This window comes from Balaenoptera musculus, chromosome 8 (assembly GCF_009873245.2).
Source record: "Balaenoptera musculus isolate JJ_BM4_2016_0621 chromosome 8, mBalMus1.pri.v3, whole genome shotgun sequence".
Lineage (NCBI taxonomy): Eukaryota > Metazoa > Chordata > Mammalia > Artiodactyla > Balaenopteridae > Balaenoptera > Balaenoptera musculus.
In genome coordinates this window covers 13,147,560-13,160,537 of record NC_045792.1, presented here as the reverse complement: position 1 = coordinate 13,160,537, position 12,978 = coordinate 13,147,560, and the positions used below count along the sequence as shown (strand labels likewise).

The following is a 12,978-nucleotide window of genomic DNA, read 5'->3' as shown; positions in this document are numbered from 1 at the left end:
GCATTCTTTACCACTTCTAAATCTCCCAGTATCACATCCCCATTTTCCAGTGATGGGAACTCAAGTCTGGAGAAGACAAGACATAGATATATACACGGCCACATGTAAGTAATAAAAGGCAGAGACTGCTTGGCTCCAAAAACAACCAGTGGGTTCAGTCAATTTGCTGGGAAAAAAATAGTCAAACCAGTTGTTTGTGATCCTATAGACAAAACAGTTATCTAAGATTGACCTTCTGCATTCTCTAACTGGTGGCTGGGGGACAGTGCAGACCCTGCCTCGACAGCCATTGTCTTTGACTGCCTGCCTCTCCTTACTCTTCCCCTCACCCCCCAGGATCCAGACTCTGCCCTCCCCGCAGGAAGCTGGGTGACAGCCCCCCACCTCCGTGGGGGAGAAGATGGCAGACACATACACACACACAGAGCACGTGACCTCATGCGTGGGCACACACATACACACACAAACCATAAACCTCTCTCATACACACACACACAGGACATAAAAACACTTGTAAAGAAACACATAAACCAGCACAAATTATCATTACAGTGCAAACTGTGTACACAAGTGCGGAGGGGGTAGGAGTAATGGAGTGATGGGAGATGGGAGAGGATAATGGAGCTGTTTCCTGGGACGGGTGCTTCTGAACAGAGCTGGGCTGTGTGTGTGGGGGGGGGGGGCGGGGGGGGGGGACTTGCAGACAAGCTAGCTGGTGGCACTGTCTGCCCGCTGTCCCAGGCTCCCTGGAGGGAAGGGGGAGCCACAGAGACCCTTTCCAGTTATCCCACAGCAGTGCTGAGAGGTGGGGGCCAAAGACTGTCACCTCTCCTCCTCCACGACTACCCCCTCCTTCGGTTCCAGCCCAGAGGCCCATTATCTGACTCCTGGGAGGCGTCGAAGGTTGGGAAGGGTGCTGAGGCCCAGGCAGGGGCGGTCACAGGGGAGCAGGGGCAGGGGGTTGTCATCTAAGTTCCCCAAAGGCTCATCCATCAACCGAGCGGAGATAATCAGAGTGCGCAGCCGGCCCAGGACACTGATTACTCTCTGGGCACCGTAAACACAGGGAATAAATCTGGGAAGGGGCTGGGGAGGAGGTGTCTCGGTAGCAGGGCCGGCCACCCTGCCCATCCATCATTCTGAGAGATGCAGCAATCTAGGCCAATGAGATCAGGACGGTTTGGGGATGGGGGAGGTGGGCAATCATAATAAAATAATCCAGTGCAGTGTGGCTGCTCCGCTCTGATCTTACTCACACTCACGGAGAAGCCTGTCCCTGCCTCTGCTCCAATTTTTACCCAGGACCCGCTGTAGAAGCTTCTGCCATTGACTTAAAACCCTCAAAGGAGGCCTGGCCCAGAGGGCACATGAGAGGGGCAAGAAAGTGGCTCGACTCAAACGCACCCGTGGGTATCGCAGGCCCTGGGGCAGGCAGGCTCTGGGCAGAGCTGGCTCCTTTGTGCTGACAAGGCCATCCTTAGGTTTGCATGGAGGTCAGATGGGTCTTAAGCCCTCCTTCCTCCTATTGCTTCCAAGTACTTCCCGGGTGCCGGGCGGATTCCAGCTCCAGGAACCGATTGCATAGCTCTGGCCTGTGTCTGGGCCACAGAAGTTGCACCGTAATTCAAACTAACGGAGCATGGATAATCTAGAACAGCAGAGGGTCTAGGAGGAATTTCTCTTTGGCGTCGAAACATATCAGATGACTGTTTTGCAGCTGAATTACCTTCCTAATTAAGCAAGGGAGTTTGTGAGGCCTGAGCGCACGTGGTAATCTGCAGGGTCAGGGTGTGCCGGAGGAGCACTGGCCCCAGGTGACCCTCGAGAGGACAATCCACACGTGGGCCATCTGGAGTCCACTCCTGGTCCTTGACCACAACACTGGGAAAGGGTTTTGATTTTTCTGCTCCCACGATCCTCCTTCTTGGGACAGTTTCATACCTCAGCTGCAAGGCAGCCAATGCCTCTGTCCCCGGCTCCCTGTCTTGAACCTGCCTGTGGTACAGGAAGCACCAGGCCCTTTCATCCCAGGAGATCAAAGCAGCCGGCACAGGTGAACACTCTAAATCCTCTCCCTGCCCCTCTCCCCAGGTAGGGGCCACCTCCCTTGCCATCTTTTGGGATCTCTGGGTGAGGGCAGGAGGGACGGGAACCTTCCAGAAGCTTAGGACAGGCCCTGGCATAGGAGCAGTTTGCTGAGCTGTGGACCCACCCAGGATCTGGGGCCAGCCTGCGAACACCTGCTGGGGGCAGTTCCAGGCAGATTCTCTGAGAGGAGCTATTACACCTGCCTCTAGTCTCACAGTGAAACATGGTGGGAGGCCCCCAAACGGCATCAGTGATGCTCAAAGGCTCAGGGGATGAAACAGCAATAATGTCAAGACATTTCCCTCCAGCACAGGCACATTAATACTCCCAAGACACAACGGTGACGGTGGCAGGATATACCAGGAATGTAACAACTGTACTTTTAGTACTTGTAATGTATCCAAAGGATAAGTAGTAACAACCGCCGAAACTCCCTGATGATAAGCACTAATAACTCCCCAATGCTCCAGGGAGGCCCCAGGTCATTCCTGCACCATCAAAGGGGGCAGGAGGGTAGGCTATAAGATGCTATGCAGGGGGGATGGGCATTCTTGAGGCAAGGTCCTGTGTTACTCCAGGCTTAGTAAGCTGTCTTCTTCCATCACCCAGAAGAGAGGCAGCTTAGCCAAATCGTAGGATCATGGACACTGGACCTGATTTCCTGGATCTGAATCCTGCCTCTGCCACTTACTAGCTATGTGACCAGGGGCGAGTTACCTAGCCTCTGCTCAGGTCTCCTTTGTTCATATGTTAAAGACGGGGGGAAGGATCCTCCACAAGAAGGAGGTATTGTTATGAAGACTGAATAAGTGATTACACGTGAGATGTTTACAACAGTGTCTGAGTGTCTAAAGACTCCTGATAACAGTTCGCTGTTATTGTTGTCATCATACTGTCCAAACAAGCAACGACGTATCCACTTAGCGTGTACTATGCAATGATGTATCCACCTACTACAGTGTTGTCAGCCCATGGTGTGGCCAACCCTGTGCAAGGCCCTAGGGATTCCAAGCTCTGTCAACAATGGGCCCTGTCCTTTTGGAGCTCTCAGTCTTATGAAGATAAATCCCAGGCCCAAATAACTATAGCAAGATGCAGAGTGGTTATTGCCATGGGTGGCATGGATGAGGTGCTGGGGACGGGGGGTGGGGGCTTTGAGTGAGAGAGGTTATCTCCAGCTGGGGGCTTCATGATAAAAGTAGCTCTCGACCTCAGTTTTTGGATATGGGAAATAAGGGCGATTTGGGGGGAACGGCACGTGCAAAGGCACTGAGGTGGGGAAGCATGGGGAGTGTGGCTGGCTGGGCCAGCCATGCAGGGAGGGGTGGTGGGAGCTGAGCCAGGGAGGGGGCAGCTATCAAATGCTTCTGGGCTTGTGAGTATCCTTCTCAGGCACGCTGTAGGTATATTCATCCAAGAAGCAGTGCAGGCAGTTTGGAGCCAGAGAGCCAGGAGTTGGGGACAGAGGTGAGCCAGGGGCTGCTGCAGGAGTCCCTGAATGAGGACGCAGCTACCAGCCCCTCCTGCAGTGGGATCCACATCAAGTGGGCCAAGTGGCGACAAGGCTGGCTCGGCTCTGAGGCACCTCGTCTACTTCCTTTGTCCCAGCAGCTGACAGCATTTGCCCAGGAGAGACCAGGAGTGACGGAGGGGATACCTGGGGCGCTGCTCAGGGGTCAGGGAATGGAGCCCATGGAGTCGGCCCACCAATCCCACTTGGGGCTCGAATTCCAGACAAGCTGCAGGGCCTTACAGGGGAGCATCAGGGGCTGGCATAGATCTCCAGTCCCCGTTTCTCCAGAGCAGGGCTGACTTGCCGACGTCTTCCCAAACAGCTTGGCGCTCCCACCTCCGCTGACTGATTTGGCGGGCGCTCACGTGCTGAAGTGTGGGCTGGCCTGTGTGACCCCCGTGTGCGCTAAGAACCAATTACTCCGGCCTGGCACCCTCTTTCCTCTACAAGACTGAGGCTCCAAGAAGGGGCAAGGTTTTCTTTGCCCTCGTCTTGTTTTTCATGGCTACATCCACTGAGCCCTGGTGGTATTGTGGTGACTGGTTGGTCTGCGGGGGAAGAGAGATAAAGCAGAGGGGGAGGGCACGGGCAGAGGGGCTGGCTGTCAACAGACACCAGAATCTGCTGAGAAAGAAATAATCCCGTCTTTGGTGGGAAGAACCCCAAGATGGAACCAGGGCTCCATCACAGCGACTGTGGGCAAGTCACTCCACCTTGGGGAGAGGGGAGGGGCCAGGAAGCCCCTGCGGAGGCTGCCAGCTGGTGAAACTGCATCTATAGGGAATGAAAAATGCTTCTCACATGGGGTCCCCAGGTCTCTACCCCCCCCCCCTTTTGGACAGAAAGATGGGCTAAGATTCAGGCCAAGGCCGTGTGGAAGGCTCCAGGCTCCACCTCTGCTGCTAGGACGTGTCTCTCAGATCTGGGGGGGGATGTGTGTGTGGTGGGCGTGCTATCCCCTGTGCGCTCTTCTATGGAATGACAATGATCTGCTGAGCTCCTCAGAGAAGGCGGACTCCTATGCGTAGCCCTGGAGGGAGCTGTGTCCTTGTCTCCTTAAGGTGGGGAGCAGAACTGAGGGTCCAAGTGGGCAGGAGGGACTCCATGTTTCCAGCTTTGGGGAACATGCATTCCAGGAATGTGCGGGTGCGGGTGGGGAAGGAGGACCCTGCTTAGGCCCACAGATCAAACTCGAACTCCCAATGGGACATGCTTGTGCCCATGGCCATTGGCCTGTTTTGCTGCCTGGGCCACGCCTGCAGCTGTGTCCCAATGGAGCCACCAAGCCAGCGGAACTAATGTCCTCTAATGAGATCCGGGCCAGAGTGGCCAGGCGGGTTTTATTGTCTGTGGCTTGGTAATGAGACTCCTCATAAACTGGGAATGAAATTGGGGTCTGTGTGGACCAGAGAGGGGTGGGGGATAGCCCAGGAGAGGGAATCGACTCTGCCTACCAAATCCCACCCCCCCTCCCCCTCTCCACTGTTCCAGTCAAGTCCACAATGCTGTCTGAGCACCGCTCTGCCCCGGGCCAGGCCCACACGGCTGGCTGTGTGCCTGCCTGTGCCCTGAGGCTCTGTGCTCACACCTCAGGGGCCAAGCCCACGTCTCAGGTCAGATCCCCGGGAGTGGTGCTCTAGCATCTGAAAGGACATGCTCCCCTTGACACGCACCACCCCCCAAGCTGTTCTGTTGTTGGGCATCTTGTGCTCTGTGCCAACCTGGGCTCTGTGGTCAGCTCCAGCTGGGCCACCCTCCAACCTATGTCCTTAACTTATCCCTCGCTTCTCCAGGGAGCCGCCATGCTCTGCTTGTTGTGGGGCAGAGTGTAAGCTGGCGGTTGCTGGCAAAGTGAATGACCACCTCACCGGACACATTCTCTCGTGGCCTGGCTCAGCCTCTTCCGCATCTGTCCAGCCCAGCCCATCTCATCTTCCTCATCTACTGAATTTGGAGTCAGAAGACCTGAAATCTAATTTGGCTACACTGGCATGAGATGGTCAGCAAGGTACTAAACCTACACCTCACTTTTCTCATCTGTAAAATGGGAGAACTACTGATACCCTTCACATGGGGTCACTGAGAGGATCAACTGAAACTATGAACTGAAAAGACTGTCACAAACATCTTTATTATTATTGGTGAAAGGACTGAACCTTCAGCTGGAGAAACCAAAAGGACTTTCTGCCAGTGAGAAGGGCGTGACCCCAGGACAGAGTCTCTACCTCTCTGACTGTACCATCTCACCTGAAGAGCCGGTACCGTGGACTGCTGGGAAAGGGTCTTGTGGCCCACCTTTCTCCCAAGTGTGGAAGTTTGCAGGGGCCGAATCCCAGGCCCTCCACGCCAGCCTCAGGCTGCTGCCCCAGCCAGCACTCCAGATGGGCCACGGTGCCCAGCTGGGCCCCAGCCAGGGAGTGAGGCAGGTGCGGGGGAGAGCCCTCGGTGACAGGCTGCAGAGCAAAGGTGCACAGCACCTGCTGCTCGTGCCATACATGACCACCAGGGCTGGGTTCAGGTAGGTGCCTGCAGCCAACCAGGCCACCTGAGTCCCCCAGGGCTGCTGCAGCCTTTGCCATCATTTCCAGGTGGGGATGAGAGGTCAGCAGTGGGCAGGCAGCTGTGTGGTTCTTTCTCAAGGGATTGTGAAATTGGCACTGCCCAAGTGGCAGACACAGTGGGGGCCAGGACCACTCAGAGGAAAGGTGTAGGGAATAAGAGCAGCTACCACTACTGCACATTTATCACATGCCTGGCAATGCACTAAGCGCTTTTCATACATTACTGTCAATCTAATCTTCACAAACCTCCTTTGAAAGCTGTATTAGCAGAAACCCATTTTACAGATGGGAAAACGGAGGCCTACAAAGCAACTTAATCAAGTCCACTCAGCTGGCAATTGGTAGAGATGGGATTCAAATCCAGTCCAGCTGGCCTTGCTTTGCTCTCTCACTCTGCTGGGTGGCCAAGATGGGGTGATCTCCAGGTTGTGGGAAGAGGAACTGAGCTATCTGCTGCTCCCTCTTGACTGGGGCCTGGGACCACTGCTACTCTGCCCCAGAAGACTGTGAAAGGCACAGATCCCATGAGTCCCTGAGAATACATAAGCATTGCCCCTCCCTTACCCCAGAATAAACCTTGGGATTAACCATTGCCCTGAAGAGCCTACAGTCTGCTGTCAGGAAGACTTTCTTTGTGTCCTTCTTGGGTCTCTCCTGTTGCACTGAGTTCATCTCTCCTTGTCAGTGTTCAGATATTAGGTTTGATGTGTTTTCTCCTAGCTTTTCCCTCTCCCCATTTCCCAGTTCCAAACAGCGCAAGAGAATCCAGAGCTTAAAGGGTTAACCGGACTAAGGGGTGTTATCTCCAGCTCAGGGCTTTCCCTGTGCAAGGTGATCCCTGCTCAGATCTTAAGTTACCTCCTGCCCCAGCCAGCACATCTGCTGCTGGCTCTGCAGACCTGGTCTCTATGGAGAGGGGCGGGCATCATGGGGCAGAAACATTTGCCAGCTGGACTCGGGCACCGGGTCCTGGGATCCCAGGACTGCCCTCTTCCCCACTCCTTGCCCCTCATCCCCACTTGTCTTTTCAACAAGGGGGCTCCTGCTTTCTGCTGAATGAACTGGGATGCTTCCAGGTACATGTATGTTGCCAACCTGGGCACACATATGGTTCAGCAGGGCTTTTCACAGCCCACGACTCAGAGCTCCTTTTTAAATGCCCAGAGTACATCACCTTTCTCCAGCTGATCCTTTCCCCCAAGTATTCATGCAGGAAGCAAAGATGCCAAAATAGTAGCTGAAACTCTATTTCTTGTGGCCCCTCCCAGCCGTTCAGGAATCCTGAGAAGCAGCGGAAAGTCTCTCCAGGTGAGCATCTCCCTGTGAGGATGCAGAGGCCCAGTCTAAGGCCAAGGGCAGAGCAGAAAAATAAGGCAGTGTCTAGGCTTCCCAGCCCCAAAGGATATGGCAGCTCATCTTGGAAGGAGCTGGCTAAGGGCAAATCCTAGGTCTCCTCCAAAGTCACCCTCACTGACACTCTGACATAAACACAGGTGTTACCAAGGCTCACAGCCACTCACAAAATCCTAGTTGGAAAGCCATAAGAAATCAATTGCATGTGAATATACATTTGATGTATATTTATGGCCCCTGCACCATGGTGACCCACAGATCCCAGTGCACACACCTCCTGGTCCTAGCCCCCGTGGGTCTGCATGTGCATAGTAAATTGCAGATGACCAACACATGCACACACAGTCTTGCACACGTGTGTGTGCACCCACTCTATACTGAAGGTGAGGCCATATGCAGATTGTCAAAAATGTTACAGCCTAAGTCCCATAGCTGGCTAATGTCCCTTCTAGCCTGGCCCACTGGCTAACATTCAAAGTTAAAAAAAAAAAAAATCAGCAAAACAGGTGAATATACAGACACCCTCACTCTTTCCCCCAGCAGGTAGGAGCCATTCAATTTACCAGGTTAACCAGGAAAGATACAATCAGGAAAATCGAAGGTATATTCACACCTCCCTTGGGTATTTTCTGTTTGTGCTGAACAATGAACATTAGTCAGCTGCTAAACAATGGCAGTATCATAGGCACAGCAACTGGGGCTGCCCCCCTGCCCCCCACCCTCCCCAGCCTGGCCCACTTGCTCAGCCGTCAGCACTAGGGTTCTGGCCGGAGACCATCCTGGCAGTGTACAACTGGGTCCCGGGTCAGGCCAACGAGGTGGATTCATTGTGCAAAGCTGAGCAGCCGAGAAGGGAACGGATATCAGAGTCGAGGCCAGTATCAGGCAACAAGGGGCGGCCTGTCCCATAAACACAGAGAGTCAGGCTCAGAGACACTTTCTAGACCACTCAGCCCAGGGTGCTGGGCCCAGGCTCTGCCATATCTCCTCCTCCCTTCCAGCCTTGACTATTCGGCCTTGAATCTGAGTCTGAGACATTCCACAGCGCTGCCTCCGAAATGGGCACTGGGATTCCTGCTTACCCGCGCTGCAAACCCCAGGCCAGCAGGATTGGTTTTGCCATAACGTCCTGCCCAGCAGCCAGAGCACACCACTGTCTGTGAGCGATGGGGAGAGAGGAGAATAACCCAACAGTCCTGACACCCCAGGTTTCGAAGGAAACTACCATGACGGCGAGCTCTGCATAGGCAGCAGAGAAGGGGGTGCTGTGGCCCGACAGGTCTTCCGAGGGTGTGTGTGACACCTGGGGCGTGTGTTCTCTTTCCAGACAAAAGGTTTGGGGAAGCCAATTAGGGAGGGTGTGGTGTAGGTGGGACACCAGCTCAGCGCACCTGCTTCTAAGACAGGTTCTCTGCCTCCTCTCCAGGGCTCCTCCTGTCCCTCTGGGATGCAGCCCCCGTGCCCCACTGGCCCCGGCCTCTGAGTGAACAGATTCATCTCAGAGGCTTGTGGGGCTTCACCACCCTGCCTGGGAAAGTCTGTGTTGTTGAAAGCATACTTCTGTGCTTACACATCAATAGCCGGATTTGGTGTGTTTTGAAGTCCGTGGGCCACCACACACAGCCCGGGGGGCCCCCCTCCCCCACCCCACCGGGCTCCTCTCCTCCACCCTCCACGCTCCCTGCCATAGCCTAGGAGAACCCAGAAAGGAGCATCAGGCTGGCAAGTCCCCAGAGAGAAGCAGCAGCGGGCAATCAGGAGGGTGCCTGAGGGTGATGGTAAACGGGGTGTGGGAGGGCGACTTCTGGGCCCACCAGCCTCTGTCCAAGTGTCATGTGGGCACTACCACATCCACCTCCCTCCCTTCACAGAGGCACCAGGGCCACAGGCACCGCGTAGAGGAGGTTGGTGGGTCAGGGAACTCTGCCTGCCCCGCTGACTGACGCTACCCAGCCATGACAATTACCATCAATCAAGGAGGCTTATTAACTGCCTATCTGAGCTGTGTGGTTCCTTCTCTGCGTCCCATCCCCTCAGTCTGGATTTTTGGTGGGGGGAGTGTCTACACTTGAGCCAGGTGACAGTGTCACCTCCTTGCCCCCACTTCCTGAGTGGGAGGAAGCAGGGCAGGCCTCCGGTCTCCCAAAGAAGGAATGAACTACCAAGCACAGCACCACAAAGCTGGGGAAGAGAGTAACAAAAGGAGGGGAGAATGGGGGGGAGTGAACTTCCCCTCCCCAAACCTTCCCGCTCTTTGTCTGACCCAGGATTAGGTTAACCCCTAGTATGCTGGGCCACGCAGGCCTCAGGAAAGCTGTCCTTTTGCTGGGTTCTGGGTGCGGGCAATATGGGATTGAAGGGTTCCCAGAAGCCCAAACCCTGGTGTCGGACAAGTGCTAGAGCCTGAGCTTCTAGCATCTCCTGCTGGCTTCCCAGGAGGTCCAGGGAAAGATAAAGACCTCTCATTCTCACCAGAACAACCCTGCTGCGCGGAGGGACTCAACCATGCCTCTTTGAAATGGGCAGTGACACCTGCGTGCCCAGGAACTTACCCTCACCCCGCACACCTAGCAGGGCAGCGCCCCCCAGGCTGCAGGGCCTGGGGCACCATGGTGCGGGCTTTCACAAACCACTTTCTCTGCCATCGGCCACTCCGAGGCATTTTCGGAGCCCTGGCAGTGAGCTGGTGGCAGACGGGGTACAAAAGTGAATGCGGCCAGGTTCCTCCCTTCCAGAAGTGCAGGCCAGCCCCGCAAAACACACAACCTGGCTGGCCCTCAGATAACAGACCGCCCTCCGAGTCTGCAACATCGCACGTACCTCCTTCGCGGAGCTGCCGGCACAGCCGAGACCCAACATTCTCGCCCCACGCGGAGCCGGTCTCTCTGTACTTCGGCCCCTTATTTTGCCACCTAAGGTCGGGGCCACGTGCTCCAGCCAAGCCCCCACCCTGACCAGCCCCCTCCCCAAGCCCCCCATCTAGCTAGCTCGGGAGGTAGTCTCAGGTTTCCTTCACGAAGGCTGGAGGAACTCCCCCAAACCCCTCCCCCACCCCACCCGCCAGCCCCGACTGGCGCGCGGTGTCCCCAGCCACCGTGGGAGCCAGGCAGCTTCCCCAGGGACACAAAGGGTTAAATCCAGGCGAGGGGACTCGGTCGGATTTGCCTCCTAAACGCATTTTCCAGTTCATTCCCCAGCACAAAACGCCCGGGCCAGTCCCAGCCTCCGCCCCCACCCCATCCGTCAGAGGGGCCACCGCGGGCCACCCCCGGGGTCGGGCGTCGCGTTAACCCCTCGGCTGCCAGCATCTCAAGGAAGGACACGCGGGGCACCCTCGGGAAAGTGGGTCATGCAGCTACCTGGCTGGCACGAAGCCCGCGGTGCCTCCTGCGGGGAGAGCCCCCCAAACTGCGATTGCAGTTCCGAGGCGAAGCCCAGCCCTGCGCAAGGCGGGGAGGTTGCGATCTCGCGCCGCCGGGGCCTCACCCTCCGGGTAAAGGAACCGCAGGTGAGCCCTGCCGCAGGAGCGGGCTCTCCGCGTCGGTGGTGGGGCGACGCGGTGCGGCAGCGCCCGAAACCATCTGGCAAAGGGGCTGGTAGAAGACACGAAGCCCCCCTGCTATCCGCCAAGCCCTGCAGCCCACCAGATCCGAGACTGATGCCCTCCCTCTGGGGCTGTTGTCTCGTACCCCGAGACGGTGATTACGGTGATTATTTTGCATTTATGTAACATGAAGTGTTTCCAAACTGCTTCCCGAGCTGAGAGCTGGTTATTAAATAAATAGAACGCTATTACATATTATTATTTTTGTGTGAAAAACTGCGCGGAGAAAGTGCTTTCTTGCTACACAGAGACGTGCATCCTACTGCTTCCCTGCAGGGCAGGCTGTTCGGTTCCTCAACCTCTCTCTCTCCGCCGTGCCACCCGTTACCCCCCTTACCTAAGCCGTGACCCAACTTTTCTGGCTCCTTTCACTCCCTACAACCCAGACGTGCCCGCCATCCAGCTCCCAGTCCCGGGGGAGGCACTGGATGGGGGTGGGGGTGGGGGAAGGCAGAGGCGGAACGCGCTTACCTGGGAGGAAGAAGGCGGTCAAGCCGAGAGCGAGTCCCCACCAGCGTCCAGCGGCGCCCGCAAGCCCCATCCGAGCCATCGGGGTCCGGGGGTCCGGCGAGAGGGGCCGCGAGGAGAGCGCTCCTCGCGCTCCAGAAAGCAGCCCGGAAGACGAAGGCGATCCCTGCAGGCCGGCGGGCGCTCTGAAGATCCAGGTCAACCTCAGCCGTCGGCCGGGGCGGGGTGGGCTGGGTGGGATCGGCGCGGACGCAATCCGGGCCCCGGGCGGCCGCCGGCTCAGAGGCTCGGCAGATGCCCGCCGCAAGTTGCACGAGTCATGCCCCCTTCTCCTCCTCCGCTCTCCTCCCCGCGCCGGTCCCCGCCCTCTTCTTCCACGCAGAGCCGGGCTGGGGAGAGGGACCCACCCCCGGCGCGCCCGGCTGCCCGGCGCGGGCTCCCGGCCCCCGGCGCGCTCACACCCTCCCGCTCGGCTCCAACTTGAAGGCGTCCATGAGCGGCCGTCCTCCGAGGGCGGCGGGACGAGCGAGGGCGGCGGGCGGGTGGCGCGGTGGGCTCGGGGCCCAGGCGGAGGGCGCGCGGCTCGGCGGCCCGGGCGATCGGGCGGTGCGGCTCCAGGCGAGGAGAGCGACCCGGGGCGCCGCGTCCCCGCAGCGCCGCAGCTGCTCGCTCTGCCGGGTCCCGGTGATCCGCAACAATGTGGAGCTGCCCGGGCGCCTAGTCGAGCCGCGCTCGCTCCTCTCCCTCTCTTTCTCTCACTCGCCGAGCTCCAGCCTCTCAGCCGCTCTCCCCGTGATGTCAGCCCGAGGGGGAGGGGTTAGCGTTAACCCCCTCCTGGCTCCCACGCGCGGCCCGCGCTCGGCCCCGGCCTCCGCCCCGCCGCGCACACCTTCCGGCCGCAGGCAGAGGCAGATCCCCAGCAAGGGCCGTGGGGTCGCGCTCAGGCCCACTGCTCGGGAGATGCCCCTTCGGTCGCCCTTCCGCCGGGGAGAGGGCCGAAGGGCTAACCGCCCTCCTCCGTCGCTGACAAAGGGAGGCAGTGACCCCTAGCGGCCGGCGTCAGGGGAGAAGCCGCTCTCTGGGGGTGGAGTTAGGACGGGGTGGAGGCGGGGCTGTGGAGGAGGGGGCGTGCAGTACGGAGAAACCAGGATCCAGCAGTGTCCGAGGCGAAAGGGCTTCTCCAGGCCCTCTCCTCCAACCCTGGCCCCATTTTACAGATGAGGAAACAAAGGCTCAAAGAAGGGCAAAGCGGGTCGCCCAGGGGCATGAGCAGAAAGTGGCAGGGTTCGGACTAGAACCCAGTAGCTCCTGCGTCTCTGCATCACCTGAACGCTAAATGGAGAGGCAGCTATGGGGTGGGGGTGGGGGGGATCCTCCGGAAGCTGCCAGAG

At 57.7% G+C, this 12,978-nt stretch overlaps 1 protein-coding gene across 3 annotated transcripts in view; it reads right to left on the bottom strand.

Annotated features, from left to right (window-relative positions):
- The window catches only part of NECTIN1 (nectin cell adhesion molecule 1), an 89,984-nt gene extending 77,544 nt beyond the window's left edge, over positions 1-12,440 (bottom strand). For 2 of the 3 annotated variants that reach the window (XM_036860110.1, XM_036860108.1), the window contains exon 1: positions 11,591-12,440. Coding sequence is in view for 2 of the 3 variants with exons in the window: in XM_036860108.1 (XP_036716003.1) it covers positions 11,591-11,669 (79 nt within the window). In the remaining variant the exon portion in view is untranslated. The remainder of the gene's footprint in view (positions 1-11,590) is intronic. The other variant, XM_036860109.1, reaches the window with a different exon arrangement.
- Positions 12,441-12,978: the final 538 nt, after the last annotated feature.